Raw genomic sequence first — 18,455 nt, 5'->3', positions numbered from 1 at the left:
TATTATTTTGCTACTATATTAGGGTGTTAGTTAGTTTTTTTTACATTATTTTATTTTGTATTATTTTTTTTAGGATTAGCCATTTTTTTTATATTTATTTATTTTAGGTTAGTTGTAGACTTTTACCCTTTAGGCTAAAAAAAAAAAAGGTTGTGCATAAAATATTTTCATAAACTTTTTAGTGTAAACCTAATTGTGTAATGGTAAAAGTGGTACAAACTGAGATTATTATGTCTGAGAAAGATTAGCTTTAAAGGTTTGTGGTAGAGTACCCTATACACTTTCTAGCAACCCCGGGGAGTTCTAGTAAAAGTGTGGGACGAAGCGGTACCTTGGCAACCTTACCAATCGGCCTGGGAATATCTTGTGTGAATACCCTTGCATTATTACATAGTTGTAATTTACATTATTTAACAGGTGAAAATACACACACACACAAAAAAAAGTGAATGTCACGAAATAGAGACAAATTAGGGAGATTTGTAAAACAACAAATTGAAATTTTAGAAAACTCTCCTAAATCGTCTTCTTCCACTTGTTCTCATTCACCACCATCACCCATACTTCCTGCACTGCCAATGATGGCTCAACAACAGGAAATCCAACCAAGAACGCTACAGGATTATCTACATCCTACGCGTACGGCCACACCTTCATGCATAATGTATCCCATGAATATGCCCAACTTCGATTTCAAACCTGGCATGATTCAACTTTTACCAACCTTTCATGGTATGGAAAATGAGAGTCCATATGTGCATATTCAGGCCTTCGAAGAGGTGGTGGCCACATTCAACAACCAAGCTGACATCATTAACTTGGTGAGATTGAAGTTCTTTCCTTTCTCAATCAAGGATAAAGCCAAAAGCTTGTTGTATTCCTTAAGGCCAAGGTCTATTGGGACATGGGATGAAATGACAAAAGTATTTTTCTCTAAATTTTTTCCACCCCATAAGACCAACAGCCTTAAGAGGCAAATCTCTACCTTCACCCAAAAGGACCATGAAACGTTTCATCAGGTCTGGGAGAGGTTTAAAGATTTGATGGGCCAGTGCCCACATCATGGATACGAAAGTTGGCGTCTTGTCAACTATTTCTACAACGGTCTCACAGTCGACAAAAGACAATTCGTACAAATAATGTGCAATGGCGACTTCCTACAGAAAGATCCCGAAGAAGCTTTGGAATATCTTGAAGAAATTTCTGAAAAAACATACACATGGAGTGCGCCAAGTCCTACGGACAAGCCACGAACAGCCGGAGTCTACCAATTGAAGGAGGAGGACAGTGTGAAAGCTCAACTTGAAGCTTTAAAAAAACAATTTGAGGCTTTCAAAACTCAAGAAGGTAAAGCACTCCAGATGGCTGCAAAAGTGGAAAAGCAAGAACCATTCTTCATTTGTGGAGGGACTGATCATCAACCACAAGAGTACCCTAGTCTTAGTATGTTGAGGGGAGGAGATGAGGAACAATGTAATGCCTTAGGGGATTACAAGAAGCCTTGTAATGCCTATTCCAACACATACAATCTTGGTTGGCGTAACCATCCCAATTTCAGTTGGAAGGATACAAGTCAAAATCAAGCATTTGGGAGCCAATGGAGGCCTGATCAACAAAAGAATTCTCTGGAGAGTTCCATGAAAATTCTCCCAGAATCCCAACTAGAGTTCAGGACTTATTTCACTCAGGTGATAGAGGAATTGAAGGACATAAAGATTCAAATAACAAAGTTAAATGATTCTTCAGTCATTCAAGAGCGTGGTAAGCTTCCCGCTCAGCCTCTAATCACTCCCAAAGGGCAACATATGGCACAAACCTCCGCTCCTTCAGAGTCTAATCTCAAAGAGGTTAATGCCATTACTACCCGAAGTGGTCAAAGTACGGTATCACCATTACCTAAGACCACTAGTGTACCAATGCCTGCTCCAGATGTTGATGTGCCACAGAATCTTCCAGTAAAGGTGCCCTTTCCTCAGGCTTTGAAATCCACTGGAAAGGTACTGGAAAGTCATAGTGAGATCCTTGACTTTTTCACACAAGTTAAGGTTAACCTGCCATTACTTCATGTAATCAAGCAAGTACCGGCTTATGCCAAAGTTATCAAGGATCTATGCACTATCAAAAGGAAGCACCATGTCAAGAAAACTGCATTCTTGGCAGAACAAGCTAGTGCGGTGATCGACTGGAAGACACCGCTTAAATACAAAGATCCTGGTTGTCCCACCATAGTCAAATAGGGGAACAGGAATTTGGCCAAGCCCTCCTCGACTTAGGTGCAAGTGTAAATCTCATGCCTTATTCCATATACTTGCAACTAGGCCTAGGAGAACTTAATCCGACATCTGTGGTGCTACAATTGGCCGATCGATCAGTTAAGAAACCTCGGGGAATAGTTGAAGATGTCTTGATTCAAATTGATAAATTCTATTACCCTGTGGATTTTCTCATCTTGGACACTCAATCTGAAGTCCACTTAGAGTCTAAAATTCCCATCATTCTCGGACGACCATTCCTCGCAACAACAAATGCACTCATCAATTGTAGGAATGGCCTCATGAAAATCTCTTTTGGAAACATGACTCTAGAGGTGAATGTTTTCAACATTGGTAAACAACCACCTGATAACGATGAGTGTTTCCAATCATTTCTGATCGATACACTCATTTCAGAGAGGTCGAAGCACAATACACTTCCACTCATCTCAATGACCTCTTTGAAATTTCTGAGATTTCTGAGTCGGGTAATACTAAAACCAACCCTGAAGTCATCAATAAATCACCCACCAAAAGAACCATGTTTTGGAATTTAATCTTCGAGGGACTTCCTCAAGATAGGGAAACACCAAAACCATCCACTGTACAAGCTCCTCAACCAAACTTGGCTCAACTTCCTAAGGAACTTAAGCACGTCTTCTTGGGAGCAAACAACACTTTCCCTGTCATCATATCTTCCACCCTCATTGCAACTCAAGAGCAACAACTTATCAACGTGCTCACAGAGCAAACAGGAGCAATTGGTTGGACGTTAGCTGACATTAAAGGGATTAGTCCTTTGATTTGCTCCCATCACATTAAATTGGAAGACGGGGCCATACCACGACGTGATCCTCAAAGGAGATTAAACCCACCAATGAAGGAAGTGGTAAAGACATAAATCTTGAAGCTTCTGGATTACGGGATACTTTATCCTGTTGCCGACATGAAGTGGGTTAGCCCAACTCAGGTTGTTCCCAAGAAATCGGGAGTAACAGTGGTACCAAATGATAAGGGAAAACTCATCTCTACCAAGGTCACAACAGGTTGGCGCATGTGCATTGATTATAGAAAATTAAATGCCGCCACCTGTAAAGACCATTTCCCACTTTCATTCATCGATCAAATCTTGGAACGTGTGGCAGGTCATCCTTTCTACAGCTTTCTCGATGGTTATTCAGGGTACTACCAAATCAAAATTGCTTTAGAAGATCAAGAAAAGACCACATTCACTTGTCCTTTTGGTACCTATGCCTTCCGGCGTATGCCATTTGGCCTGTGTAATGCCCCAGCCACCTTCCAGCGCTGCATGATGAGTATCTTTGGTGATATGATCGAGAATTGTATGGAAGTATATATGGATGATTTGACAGTCTTTGGTGATTCATTTGAATCAAGCCTTCTCAATTTGGAATCTATGCTTAAACGATGTAAAGAGAAAGGCTTAGTACTCAACTGGGAGAAGTGTCACTTCATGGTGCCATCTGGCATAGTCTTGGGGCATATTGTTTCACAACAAGGAATTGAGGTTGATCAATCCAAGATTGAACTCATATCAAAGTTGCCCACCCCCAAGACTGTTAAGGATGTTCGATCCTTTCTTGGGCATGCTGGATTCTATAGGAGGTTCATCCAGAATTTTTTGACGATAGCTCGACCTTTGTCGAACCTCCTGGCAAAAGACGCGGTGTTTAACTGGACACCCGAGTGTGAGGAATCCTTCCAAACACTTGTCACCAAACTCACTTCTGCCCCTATCATTCAACCACCTGACTGGTACTTGCCATTCGAGATCATGTGTGATGCAAGCAATTATGCAATAGGGGCCGTCCTTGGTCAGCGAAGGGAAGGGAAGCCCTTCGTCGTATACTATGCAAGTAGAACTCTTAATAGTGCTCAAATGAACTATTCTACAACTGAGAAAGAGTTGCTTGTCGTAGTATTTGCACTTGACAAGTTTCGGTCCTGCCTGATCGGTTCCCCTATCACGGTCTTCACCGACCACTCTGCCCTTAAGTACCTCCTTTCCAAAAAGGATGCTAAGGCACGCTTAATTAGGTGGATCCTTCTGTTGCGGGAATTTGACTTGACCATCAAGGATAAGAAAGGAGTTGAAAATGTGGTAGCGGACCACCTATCTCGTCTAGAGTTTTCTAATTCCGCTGATGGCCCTGCTATCCGAGATGACTTCCCGGATGAACATCTCTACACCATCACTAAGTTACCATGGTACGCTAATATTGTTAATTACTTAGTGATTGGTGAGCTTTTTGCTTCCTGGAATGCACAGGATAAACATAAATTTTTGGTCGAGGTCCGTAACTTTTACTGGGATGATCCATATCTTTTCAAGTACTACCCCGACCAAATAATGAGACGTTGCATTCCAAATGATAAAATTTTTAGTGTCTTGAACTTTTGCCACAACGAAGCATGTGGTGGTCATTTTTCTATGAAAAAGACTGCTGCAAAAATCTTACAGTGTGGTCTATACTGGCCCACTTTGTTCAAAGACACTAACAATTTCTGTCGATCTTGTGAAAGGTGCCAGAAACTAGGTGCGCTATCCCGACGACACATGAGGCCATTGAACCCAATGCTCGTAGTAGAAATATTTGACTGTTGGGGAATTGATTTTATGGGACCGTTCCCACCTTCTTCTGGCTACCTTTACATTCTCCTCGCCATAGACTATGTCTCCAAGTGGGTTGAAGTCGTGCCATGTCGAAAAGCAGATAACACAACTGTTGTGAAATTCTTAAAAGAAAATGTGTTATCTCGTTTTGGCACACCACGAGCTATCATCAGTGATCAAGGCACCCATTTCTGCAACCACTCTTTTGAGCATTTAATGCAAAAGTATGGTGTACTTCACAAGGTTGCACTGCCTTATCACCCACAGACAAATGGCCAAGCTGAGTTAGCTAATCGTGAAATTAAGCAAATTTTAGAAAAGACGGTTAACCCTAACCGCAAAGATTGGTCCTCCCGCCTTCTCGATGCTCTCTGGGCCTACCGCACTGCTTACAAAACTCAGCTAGGCATGTCTCCTTACAGACTAGTCTATGGCAAGGCCTGCCATCTCCCTGTTGAACTGGACATAAAGCATACTGGGCTGTAAAAAGCCTAAATTCTGATCTCAACGCGGCAGGCCTTAATCGTAAGCTTCAATTGTCAGAAATTGAGGAGTTGCGCAATGATGCTTATGACAACTCAAGGATCTACTAGGCTAAATTAAAAGCAGCTCATGACAAGAAGATCCTGAGGAAAGAATTTGAGCCAAATCAGCGAGTGCATCTTTATGACACTCACTTGCATCTCCACCCTGGGAAGCTGAGATCCCGGTGGACTGGGCCGTATATTGTAAAAACTGCCTTCCCCCACGGTGTTGTTGAGGTCGAAGACCCAACCGATGGGAGAAAATTCAAAGTGAATGGCCAGAGACTGAAACACTACATAGAGAGGGTGCCCCAGCCTATCGAGGATATCCTCGTGGCTCCGGTTTACCAGCCCTGAGTAGTGTTTCCCTGATCTTGTACATAGGTTTGTTCTCTTTTTCCTTTTATCTTTGTCATCTTATTTTGTTATTTGTTATCATTTTTTTTTGTTTTTCAATTTTTATGTTTTTAGAGGATCAATATCGCTGCTATCCATGGTTGCTTGCTCTCCAGGTGTTCTCTTTCCCTATTCTTTTAATTTTTATATCTTTAGACATTGAGGACACTGTCTTATTTTAATTGGGGGTGGTGAGCATATTCAAGCATGTTTCTTAATTTTTGTCATATTATTATTTTCATGGTCAAGTTTTTCAAAAAATTACTCATTTATTCTTGTAAAATGTTATTTTTAAGCCAATTTTTGCTATCTTTGTTACTTAGAATTTTTCTAGAGTTACAAAATGCACATGCCAAACTTTGTGGTACGATGGTTGTTAGCACATATTTGCTTAGAAAAGCTACCAAGTTTAAGTGTTCATGTTTTTGTGAGTGGCGAGATTTGAGAAAACAACTTTTGAATTTTTATTGATTCTGAGAAACGGTTATAATTATTTTGGACATGGTACTAGGGTTTGATTGGATTGTGCTTTAAGGGATAAGTTTTTTATAGACAACTCTTATTAAGGAGCCTTTGTGTAATTATTTTCCTTATGTGCAAAAAAAAAAAAAAAGGAAATACAAGAGCAACATTTCCATTATTACATGTTGCCTCTTGTTAAAAAAGAAGAAAGAAAGAAAGAAAAAAAAATGAAAAGAAAAAAAAAAGGGTTTGTAGTATTTCATTTTTTTTATTTGTTTAGGCTTCTAGAATAAATGTAAAAGATTGTATATTTTCGTTTAAAAAAATCCCGAAAAGCTGGTTTGTGGTACTCTTATGGTGGTTTGTCCAAATAATTCATAATCTATCTTCGTTTCAATATTTATTTAATTGTTTGTCCTAACATTGTCATATCCATTCGAGTGCTCACTTTTCAATTTCCAACTCCATGAGTGAAATCTTTAGCCATGAATAAATATTTTCAATGACCTATGAGGCTAATGGAGTTGAGACTTTCACTTGGTACATTTTTCGAAATTATTTATGTGCTATGCTTTGTGGTAAGAAGGTTCAGGTTTGGTGCACACACTCACAATTGTAGATTTAATCAGGATAGTTCTGTAAAGTTTTTATTGGCTTGTTACTAACATTTTATTTGAATATTTGTATTATTTTTCAAAAAATTTGACCTAAAAATATTATGTTGACATTATTTTTCTTCGCTTGAATTGCTAGAGACTAGCAATAAGCTAGTTGGGGGTTGTGATTAATGCTCAAATTTGTATGTTTTAAGGCCTTAATTATGGACATAAAATTAATTTAAATTAAATATTTCATCATTTTAATTGTAAAATTATTTCAATTGAAAATATTTAATGTACTTTTATTTTTATGTTACTTTTCAGATTTTGAGCAAAGTGGTGTAAATGAAAAATAAGAAAAGCCTAACTTCATCAATCCTATCCTTGTTTTATCAAATTAATTTGATCTTCTCACATGAAGTCCAAGAAGGCCCAATCATCATCATCACGTGCCATGTATCCAATTTCAAACAACTATAATTAATATTATTATATAAATATTTGTCAATGGAACTATTGCACAGTACGGATGCCATATCACACCACTCGGCCCACATCTTATTCCAAGTATATGCTAATCCATTACCCAACATCAACTTTACTCCAAGCACGCCATGTGTCCGCTTTCTTCCATTTTCTTCACCAACAAGAGCATGCGGATCAAGATATTTCCCCACTCTTTGCAAGATGACGTCAATTAACCACTTTGCTCATTTTCAGAATCATTTTCTTTCCCACTAAACAGTACACGTTTGGCTAGTTATGGCGCCAATTAGGCTCTATAAATAGGACCATTTAGGAAAGCAAAAGGCATCAGATTTTACCTAGAGTTATTATACCAAAATTGTGTCTTTTTCTTTTCTTCTTCTTTATTTTACTTTATTAATTTTGGTGTAAAGACAATGTCTTTTCTAGGCTAATTTCTTTGTCAAGACTCAAGTGTAAGTTCATGCAATTTTTATTCTTCTAATATATTGATTCTCTTTGTTCTTCATTTTCACATTTGTTATATTAAATTTCTCTTCTTCTTAATTGCACTTTAAATTTAGTAGTACCTTTTATATAAGTTCAGTCATGCTTTTCTTATGTAAGTTAGGCTATTAATTATTAGAGTGTTTATTATATTATATGATTTTTACTGCATTCTGCCAGTGGTATTTTGTCGATTTAAATTATATAATATGATAGTATTTTTAGAAGTAGTATTAATTTAATTAGAGAACATATTTTTCTAGTAAGCTTAATCATATACATTTTCCAACTATAATTAATGGTGTAGAACTATAGTTGAGGTTAAAGAATGAATTTTATTAGGAAAAAAGCTTGTGTCTTCCATAATCATTTTCTGATCACTTCTCACTTTAATTACTTGTTTAATTTTTGAAAATCATTTTCTCAATATTCTCACATCACATTCAAGGTTCTTATTTTATTCTCGTAAAATTACTAATTGTCCCTTTGAGTGTATTTTTCCTCCCTGTGGATACGACATATAGCCCATTTACTACCGCGACCGCAGTGTAACTAATTGGGCGACATCATATGGGCAAATCAACTTAGAGTTAAATTAGTAGTGGTGGTCCAAGAAAGAATTACTTATCATACAGTTACACTTTCACAAGTGTTTAATAACCATTTTCTATCAATGGATTCAAACTGTATGAGTTGATTATTCTGTGACCAAAATCCACTTGCACTATTCTAAGAACTCTTTGATGTAACTAAACCTAAGTCATCAAAAGACTACAACTAATTTTTTAATCTATGGCATTTGTATCTTGCTCATAGTTGTTTTGACAAGATCATTCTCTGCAAAGAGTTAATATGCCTATATCCACTGAAAGTATAATCATCTCATTCATAGATGGATGTACATTCAAGGGTGGATATGAGTTTTCGTTGTATTCTTAAAACGATCACTCTAGATTTTACCTTATGAAAAAGAAATTTGAAATGTTTGAAAAATTTCATGAATTTCTAGCAATGGTGGAAAACCATTAAGGTAAGTGGTTAAAGATCTTGCGAACTGATAGGGGTGGAGAAAAAGTTAGTAGATATGCAGTTCAAAGATCATTAATTTGATTTTTGAATTATATCCAAACTTACCTCCCCAGAAATTCAATTTGTATATTGATAGTTAGTTAGTAGTCGTTGCCTAAATCCTTCTATGGTAATATAATTTCAGAATGATGCAATGGTTGTATACTTAATGTAAATCATTACTAGATTCATAGATGACCTAATCGAAATCTTAAGAAAAGCTAGAACTGTTAACCATGGTTTGCATGTTTGTTAGCTATTCTAAGTGATTAGAGGTGGAACATCCCATAGTAAATAAATAAGAAAGTGTTTGTTTAAACAAATACTACTTTTCTAAGAAAATGACTAAGTCTGAAAATAAAGTAGCAAATAAAGGAGATATTTTTTTCTTGATTCCATAAGTGTTCTATCATCTTATTCTTTACAAGATGATCCCACTGCCTCTGTTGTCTTAACATAATTGAAGAGGTCAATACCATTTAGTTTTCTTAGACATAGTTCACGGTACCTTGTCGTAGTGGGAGAGTTTCTAGGAACTCACCTTCTTATGACTTGGAAGACACTAGTGATTAAAATCCATTGTGAGTCTAAACAAGTAATGGATTGTCAAGATAAGAAACTAAGAAGAAAAGCCAAGAGAACTATAGTTTGATCCATTCACATGGAGTAACCTAAAGTTTTCTATTACAATGACATAAAATAAAATTTTCGTTAATAAGTCTATTCAATGGACTTAACAAAACTTCATGTTCCTAGTATTATAGGTTTGAGTTTATCTAAACCTATGGCTTGTGGTATACCTGGTAATTACTTACTCTAATGCAAGAAACTTACTTTAATAAGATGCTGAAGCATTTCCTTTCCAATGGCAATCTATAGAAGCTTCACAACTTTTAAGCATAGATTTTATTTATCTAAGGAAAAGTCTCAACTATTCCAGAAAAGATAAAGCCATGAAAGAATTTCTTAAATCAACAGTGAGAGGTCTCAGATATGCTTTTGTATACCTTAGACCAGACACCTGCTGTTGAGTGGGAGTAATGAGTAGGTATCAGATTAATCCAGGAGAGGAACATTTGAAGACAATCAAGTAAATCTTAAGATTAAGAAGAGGAACTATATGTTATAGTCAATAAGGGTGTGTTTAAAACTCTTAGACTACACCACATCAGATTTCAAGACTTGCCTTTGTGCTAGAAAGTCTGCTGATAAAATGGTGATTACTCTGGGGGTGGAGTAGTGATTTTGGAGAAGTGTAAAAACCTATTTGAAGTCTCTTAGTCTACCAGAAAGAGACTGAATGTTAAAGTTGCAGGAAAGGTACTTATTCAGTCTAAGGAAAGTTCTATACATTTGTGGCACCGTTCCAACCTGCCTTAACTACTAGTGTTACTTCCTGAATAACCGAGAAGTAGTTGCCAAAAGTATAGAATCCAATATCCCAAGAGAGTAGACATATAGAGAGAATTGCACATTATCAAGGATTTTGTGATTAAGGAAGAGTAATGGTGGAGAAGTGGTTGTGTTTAATTCAACCTATCAGATCCTATTACGAGGAGTTTACTACTATTACACTTGATTTGTATATCAAGGTGTTAATGATTATTTGAAATGCACATTTTGTTTTATATTAGTGCAAGTGGAAGTTTGTTGGGTTTTGTGCCCTAAATAAAACCCATTTCAATATTATCAGATTTACTTATTAATAAAGATCAGAAATAACATTTTATGTTGCATGGTTCACATGATTTATTTCATGATTATATATATAATGTATGAATTCCATTTAAGTCCAGAACATATGAATTTATTAATGATTATAGTGTTGTCAGCACAGTGGAATATAATCTTAATAATATGTTCGAAAGTTTATTTCCTGATTTGTCAGAACACTCGATTTAGACTGACATGGTATAATCAGGGTTAGGTATTCTTACACCTTGGAAAAGTGTTATGTCCTTTTCAGGAGATTAGCAAAGTTTACCAGTATCGGATGTATGGAGTATACATCGGAAGGGACTGATATTGAACTTTGATTAGATATATTAGAATTTACCGTAATATCTATTCAATTCAATATCACATGTTGATCCTAGATCAAATAATCTTAATCCTGCTATGATTAGGTTCAATCTCAAGAGTGTTATTCGTGTTCTTTGATTTGTTAGTTAAGCCTACTTTTGGGTTAGGGTGATACGTACATTTTGGGAACACGGTAGTGCAATTGAGTGGGAGCGCTAACATAAATATGGAAACATATAGCTTCTATCTGGCGAATAGAAAGTAAAGGATGATTTCCTTCGAGCTTAACCAAACGAAAATAAATGGTGGAGTACTCATTTCACTTAGCTGAAATATCATTTATACAGGGTTAAGTGTTTTAAGGATAAAATACATTGTAGGGTGTTACGGTAATTTAATCCCTTTACAGTGTAAATCATCTATATATAGGATCATTGATCAAATTAGGATTATAACAATGGATAACTAATGACGTGTCTATATCGTGGAACATATAGAGCGTTCTATATGACTGAGAGTGCGATTTCAAGTTCTAAGAGTGGATTCAATAAGGAATTAATAAGTTAGGGAATTTACTTGGTAAATTCCGTTCGACTAATTGGAAGCTCGGTTGTATAGACCCATGGTCCCCATACTAGTTGAGACCATACTGCTTGTAAGACTCAGTTAATTGATTATAATTAATCAATTATAATTCTAAAGTTAGACTATGCCTACTTTATGAATTTTCACTAAGCAAGGGCGAAATTATAAAGAAAAGAGATTCTAGGTTTATTTATTAATTAAGGTATTTTATATGTCTAAATTAATAAATATATTAAATGACAATATTATGTAATAATTATTCTTAAGTTATTAAATAATTAGAATTGACATTTAAATGGTTAAATTGGAAAATTGGCATTTTTGAGAAAATAGGAATGAGAAATAACAAAATGGGAAAGTTGCAAAGTGAGGCCCAATTTCCTTATATGGGTCGCCCACTATGCATAGGCTTTTACCCTTTTATTTTTCCATTATTTTAATGCCACACAATTCTAACCTAAACCTAGAGGGCATTCTATAAATAGAAAGTAATGGCTTCAGGAAACAACACACAATTGTATCTCATTCTTTTTAGAGTGAATTCCTGAGCCACCACTTTCCTCTCTCTTTTCTTCTCTTCAATATTTCGAAATCCTTGAGTGAATGAGTAGTGTCCACACACATCAAGTGGTACCTCAATCATAGTATGTAAGACTATGGAAAATCAACCATCAAAGAACGAGAGAAAGAGATCCAGATTCAGATCTTGATAATGCTCTGCTAAAGAAAGGAATCAAGGGCTAGAGATCTGAATGGAAGGAGTCATAATATTCCGCTGCACCCACTGTAAGGTTTCTTAAACTCTTATGTGTTTATTTCATTGTTTTAGAATTCATATTAGGATGTTAATCAAGCATACTTATTAGTAAATCTAGATCCTGGTAAAATATTTCCAACAGATTTCCCATTAAACATAACCTAATCTCGCTATACTGGGATTACTAGAAATAAGTGCAGAATTTAAACTTTAAATTATTTACGGAATAAAAATATAACTTGTAACTATTTAAATTTTACAAACCATTCCAAAATATTACAAACGTTTTGGGATCCCGTAGAAGCCTTTGCAAAACATTACAAGTTACTTTTATATGCCGACCTAAACGGCAAAATCCAAGAATACAAAATACATCCATTGGTAGACCCAACCTGCGTGGTCTAGTATGGCTCGAACATGTACAATACACCGCCAAGCCCTCGAACTCATGGCTAATCACAAATTGATTTACCCTTTCCTGCGTAGTAGAGCACTCGTGAGCCAAGCCCAGCAAGACAGTATAAATAACAATATGCAATATATTCTCAATTCAAATAAATACTGATGCCATCGCATCTATTGTATATTTAACATAGACCTACGTGTTGCGCTCACACGTCTATTTACAATAAAGCCTTAGATTGGTTTGTCTCGGTTCTAATTACCGAGTCTAACCTAATTATGCCTTACCCGCATAATTCTTTATCTCAATATGTAGAGCATGGTATTGCATTCAAAATTATTTAAACACTAGAGTAATAATCCTAGACCATATAATTGCTCACTTTAGGGTAATAACCCTAATTCCGGTTTCTCACTTAATCACAAGCATAATATCAAATATGAGTGCCAGAGTGCTTAACTCTACGTGCTAACTATTGTCTTACTTGGTATCCCAAGTATGTGGAGATTCAAAACCTCCTGGTCTTCCTGAGCAAGCATTGGTATTCCTAGTCACACATTCCTGGGATTTCACAAATAGGGTTAATCCCAAAATTCAATTTCACGTATTCACATAATTTGCATTTCAATTACAAATAAGCATATCGAGTCCAAAACGAGCTTTCCAACGATATCAAGAACGTCCCAAAGAGAATCCCGAGTTAAAAGTTATGACAAAAACAAAAACCCAAAAATTCTCAAGGAAAGCAAGTCTCCCCGCGGCGAGCAAAGCCACGGCCGCGGCGAGCAACATACATGTTGCCCACCTTGAAGCAAGCCCAGCTGCGGCCGCGGCGAGGGGCCTTGTAACCCCCAAAAGCCATTTTTTCACAACTTCAAATTTTTACCTAACAATCCCTACCAACTTAACCAAAACATGCATAAGCTCAAATCTTAACCAAAATTAAACTAAACTAACTTTGGTATCTATTTGAGCATCAAACAAAGCTCAACACAACACTTGAGATACAAAAAAAAAAAAAAATCAGACAAGCCATACCAAATTGCAATACTCAACAAACTTGAATCACAACCTACAAAGCATTTAAACCATAAAGAATTATCCAGAAAAAAAAAAAAATCAAAACCCAGAATTCAAACCTCAATATTTTGCACTAAAATCCCCCAAAACATACTAAATGTAATAAACATACTTCCAATGATTCAAACACACAAAACTCATCAATATATCACTTAAAATCTTCAACATACATCAATAACTCATAAGAACATAAGAACAGATTCAAAGATCTTTATTTCAAATCAGAAATAATACAATTAAAAGAGATAAGAATTTACCACAATCTCCACAAGCTTCAAGCTAGAAATCACCCAAAATTCCACTCCAATCAAAGGCTTTTCTTTCAAAATCATGGAAATCAAAATGAAGGGATTAAGGGAGAGAGAGTGGGTCGACTAGAACTAGAGAAACCAGAAAATGATTTTTCTCTTTTTCAAAAATTGCTTCTGTTGAAAATTAACTTAGGTGGTTAAATGACCAAAATACTGCCAGGGCCAATTATAACCACCATATATAGTCAAGGGCAAAGTTATCATTCTAAACATTCATATATAATACAATAAATTCAGATTTCTAATTTATCAATATAATGCTATAAATAAATCCCGAAAAATATATTTTAGGCCCCGAATCCGGTTCGACCCAAAATACCCGGTTGTGACTATACCGCCCGGGCTTGTCAAAAAATACCTACAGATAGACAGAATAAAACATACTATATAATAATATAGCCTATAAGCACGATATATCATAAAAATTACGATTGTACCCATCTCATGTCAAAATTACGAAAATACCTCTACGACACCAACAGGGTCTTAAAATGCAATTTATCAGTATAGTTTCACATATTAAATTACATAATAATATAATTTCTTATTAATAAATAATTAAACTAATTAGGGTTGCTAATCAGATTCCATAAACCTTAGTGTATTATTCATTCTCTCTTTATCCTTCCAACTTTACACCTAATACTAAATCAAAACACAATCCTCTCCATCCCCTCTAAGGTCTCTTTCCATCCTACTCTCGTTCGCCACATCCCTTTCAAGCTCTCCATCCTACTCTTCTCCTTCCTAATAAACAAAAGCTTATACTTCCTTTCTACCAAACAAAGTCTTATACTTGTCTAGTGATGGACGGTTCAGATTAAACAAAAACCTAATTGAGCTCTGGTGTTGTTCTCCAAAAACAAAAGTCAACAAAGGGCAGCAGCCTAGCAAGTCCAGGAGTCTGTCTGGGCAACAAACCTGCGCCTTCCCCACGCTTTTTTCTTCTTATTATTTTCCCAAATCCAAACACGCCCTCTGACCAGCTCTCTACTCTTCTCTTTCGTTTCGGTGCGCTACTGCCTTCTTCTTCAAGAAAACAAACTCATTCTCCCTCTCATATATATTGATATTCTAGTCAAAATTAACAACGACAAGTACCATTTTGACCTTTCGATTTTGAAGAAACTTTTTGGTTCTCTTTCCTCCAAAATCACAAATTCCCATTCCCAGATCCATTTTTTTTTATTACAAGAGGCATGGTACTCCCGCTTGTGAAGCTCGGAACTTTGATCTTGAAGACTGTGAGTAAACCCATCGCTAGCAAAATCAAGCAGCAAGCTGGTCTGCATCCAAGGTTTCGTCAGTCAATCATCAATATGGCTCAGGTAATTTGATATTTACACCTTTGATCTCATTTTCTCATCTGGGGTTTGCTTGGTTCATTGGTTTGTTCGATACCCCAATCCCATTCATACATTGGAATCTAATTTAGTTAATTCTGTATATCCCATCAGTATAATATCACATTTTTTAAGACAGACACTCTTTTTTTTTTTTTTTTTTTTTTAATAAATGTGATTTAATTTTTGAGCATATAAGATTATTGCTTTTCTTTTTTACATGATATTGGAGCTAGTACATTATATCAGGACTGCATTACCTTATTGCTAAACGTGTGGTTATTGATTGTTTTTCAATCAATATAATGAACATAGTATATCTCTAATAGTGCATAATAATTATTATTATGTTATGCTTTTATGTTCATTTGTCTTTCTTGTTCTATTTATTTGCTTCTTAATATATTATTTTTGAGTATCCATTCTTGTCATCAAATACTTAGTGTCATTTATATTGCTAACTTTCAATCAGAAAAACCATCAAATCACCACACAAATGCAAAGGCGTATCTATGGTCATGCAACTGATGTTGAAATTCGTCCACTGAATGAGGAAAAGGCTGTACAGGCTGCTGTAGACCTTATAGGGGAACTCTTTGTTTTCACGGTAGTATTCAACCCCTAGCTACTTTATTTGCAGAATTGTCATAGATGGCTATAGTCCACTAGCTGAAATTTCGATAGGTTCCACTTTCAGGGCTCTAAAATTTTACAAACATGTTTTTCCATCAGAAATTACTTGTGTATAAAGATTAACATGTACATATATCTAAAGTCTGTTTATTTATTTTGTTATTTACATTGGTAGGTAGCAGGAATTGCTCTCATCTTTGAAGTGCAAAGAAGTGCTAGATCAGAAGCCAGGAAGGAGGAAATAAGGAAGCAAGAATTGGAGGTAATATTAGTAATGGCTTTTTATAGGTATTTATATTAGACATTGACTTTGTGATGTGGAATGAAGAGGAAAAAAAAGAACTTCTAGAGATGAAAGCAAATAGGTCGAAATAGAAGAAATGGTAGATAAAAATAACTGAAAATGAAGAATTTGGGAGTACATTTAACAATGACATAGATCTCAGTGATTTATGACTCAGAAACAATATGACAAATAGAATAATTATAGAACATCCTAATTTATGAAATAATGACATATAAAATCATGATTTGATAATACAAGATCTGCATTATTTCTCTGGGTTGAAAATACTCGACTCTGGTGAATCTTTTTCTTCAATGAGAAGGTACGATGTCAAAACGCATTCCGCTTTCACTGTGGAAGAAATAATGGTAACGCGTGACATTTCAAAACATCTTTATGGATATATATTTCCATCACCAAAACACTAGTCCAACCATCACTAGAGAAGGCAAACCACATAGAGCATAAGCTGCATAACCAATCTGTAGGATGAAGGAAAGATTACCTGCCCAACTTGGGCATTTACATTTAGCAATTGAATGTTTTGGATCACCACATGAGATAATGGGAGCGGTAAGGTTTTATATTATTTCTTCCATTTAATTTAAACCTGCAATGTGATAGGGTGATGATTAGAGTGTGCAATGTTGTGTAATACAAATTATAATTTGTCTCTAACGCTGAGCTTCCCCAGTTAGTCTCCAATTAACATAAGTAATACACTTACAAACAAACGCTTCTATTTTTTTCCCTAATTTGTTCTCCAGCTGTTTCGTACAATTTGGTCAAACAAAAAAAAGATTGTGTTGCTTGTTAAATCTGCGTGTGTTCTTTTGAGAAGAGCTGAAACGAGGTAGCAGAGTTTTGAACAAATATTATTTGATGATCAAATAACAAGGCGTTCAACCTTTTAAGAAGCATAGGAGTAAGATTGGAAGTTTTAGATAGGAAGTAAGACTATTTTTCCTCCTAAAATGACATATTCTTGTCTTTGACTCACTGTTAAAGAGAGGAAGAGATGATCAGGCCAAACTCAAACCTTTTACTTTATTTTTGCTGAATGTGGAAGATAAGTTTTTACATAAAATTGAAGCAGTGCTGGCTATGCAAAGTTGTATGACTTATTTTTTGTTGTAAAAAGTAAATAAAAATACACGCACCAACCAAGCTTTTATGTAAGAATATGTATGTTTTTAAGAACAGTACTAAAGTCTGTTGTCTTAACACTCATCACCTGGTAATGTTGTTTAGGCAATGAAGCAAAGAGATGATGATTTGTTAAGAGAAGTGGAAAGTCTTAAGCGCAAACTTGAAGAACTCGAACAACTTTCGAAAGGACGAGGACTCAGTGGTGTTTTCAATTTCAAGCATGCTACTGCCGAAGCTGGAAACCCTACAAAAACAGCCTGATACACTGACAACATTCACAAAGAAAATTAGATATAATTGTTACAAAGTTTTGTTTCAATTTTAAAACTTCTTCCAAGCGAGGGAATTTTTACCTACCATTCTTTTGACCAGAGGGCTCCCTGGGTTACTTATTGCTTTATTTCACATGTAAATGTATATTGTCAAGATTGTAGCTCCCTTTTGATAGATGGAAAATAAAAAAGGAAGAAAGCAATGCAGTTAATTAGGATTTTTTTCTTCTTGAATTTTCACATGTATATCAAATAGTGTTCTTTAAACTTTTTATGCCATTAAAAAGCTCTTCTAAACTATTGACATTGTTAGTTCTAGAGATTTACATTCAATTTTACTAATAGACGCTTAACGTGGTGATTGTTTATATACCAAATTGTGTCTACCGAACATTTTTATGTACTAAATTGTACCTTTGGAACTTCTATCTATATTTTTAGCTTGAAAAGTTCAGAAAATATAATTTGGTATATGTCAAAATTAAGGGAAACAAATGCTAATTAGCCAAGTAAAATTGGCAAAGTGTCAAGTAAAGGTGAACTACCACTATAACTCGAAGCGGACAGTCTAGAGGTCGCCTCTCCTTTCTCAATATTCAACACCTTTTTATGGAACAAAACAAACACACATTTGACTCAAAGGGCCTTGGTGTTAGTTCCATGTGGCAAAAGCTGGTTTTCAAGACTTGGTTAGAACAGTGGACTT

General features: G+C 35.6%; 2 protein-coding genes, 1 long non-coding RNA gene and 1 other non-coding gene across 4 annotated transcripts; 2 read left to right on the top strand and 2 right to left on the bottom strand.

The window, feature by feature from the left end:
* The first annotated feature begins 449 nt into the window (after window positions 1-449).
* On the top strand, window positions 450-2,237 carry LOC133039671 (uncharacterized). Its single transcript, XM_061118580.1, has one exon. It carries the CDS (start codon window positions 450-452, stop codon window positions 2,235-2,237), a length of 1,788 nt encoding a protein of 595 aa, XP_060974563.1.
* LOC133029403 (small nucleolar RNA R71) lies at window positions 963-1,069 on the bottom strand. The gene has a single exon (XR_009683526.1). It is a non-coding gene; the product is annotated as a small nucleolar RNA R71 (small nucleolar RNA).
* Window positions 2,238-12,467: 10,230 nt separating the features above from the next.
* LOC115698251 (uncharacterized) lies at window positions 12,468-14,529 on the bottom strand. The gene is made up of 3 exons (XR_004008079.2): window positions 14,013-14,529; window positions 13,160-13,236; window positions 12,468-12,750 (listed from the first exon to the last, which is right to left on the bottom strand). It is a non-coding gene; the product is annotated as an uncharacterized LOC115698251 (long non-coding RNA).
* Window positions 14,530-14,669: 140 nt separating this feature from the next.
* On the top strand, window positions 14,670-18,049 carry LOC115698106 (OPA3-like protein). The gene is made up of 4 exons (XM_030625279.2): window positions 14,670-15,394; window positions 15,882-16,016; window positions 16,218-16,304; window positions 17,580-18,049. The coding sequence occupies exons 1-4, from the start codon at window positions 15,266-15,268 to the stop codon at window positions 17,736-17,738; spliced, it is 510 nt and encodes a 169-aa protein (XP_030481139.1). The 5' UTR covers window positions 14,670-15,265; the 3' UTR covers window positions 17,739-18,049.
* The last annotated feature ends 406 nt before the right edge of the window (window positions 18,050-18,455 follow it).

This window comes from Cannabis sativa, chromosome 7 (assembly GCF_029168945.1).
Source record: "Cannabis sativa cultivar Pink pepper isolate KNU-18-1 chromosome 7, ASM2916894v1, whole genome shotgun sequence".
NCBI classification, from domain to species: domain Eukaryota; kingdom Viridiplantae; phylum Streptophyta; class Magnoliopsida; order Rosales; family Cannabaceae; genus Cannabis; species Cannabis sativa.
Note: the sequence above shows the minus strand (reverse complement) of the source record. Positions and strands in the feature narration are given on the sequence as shown.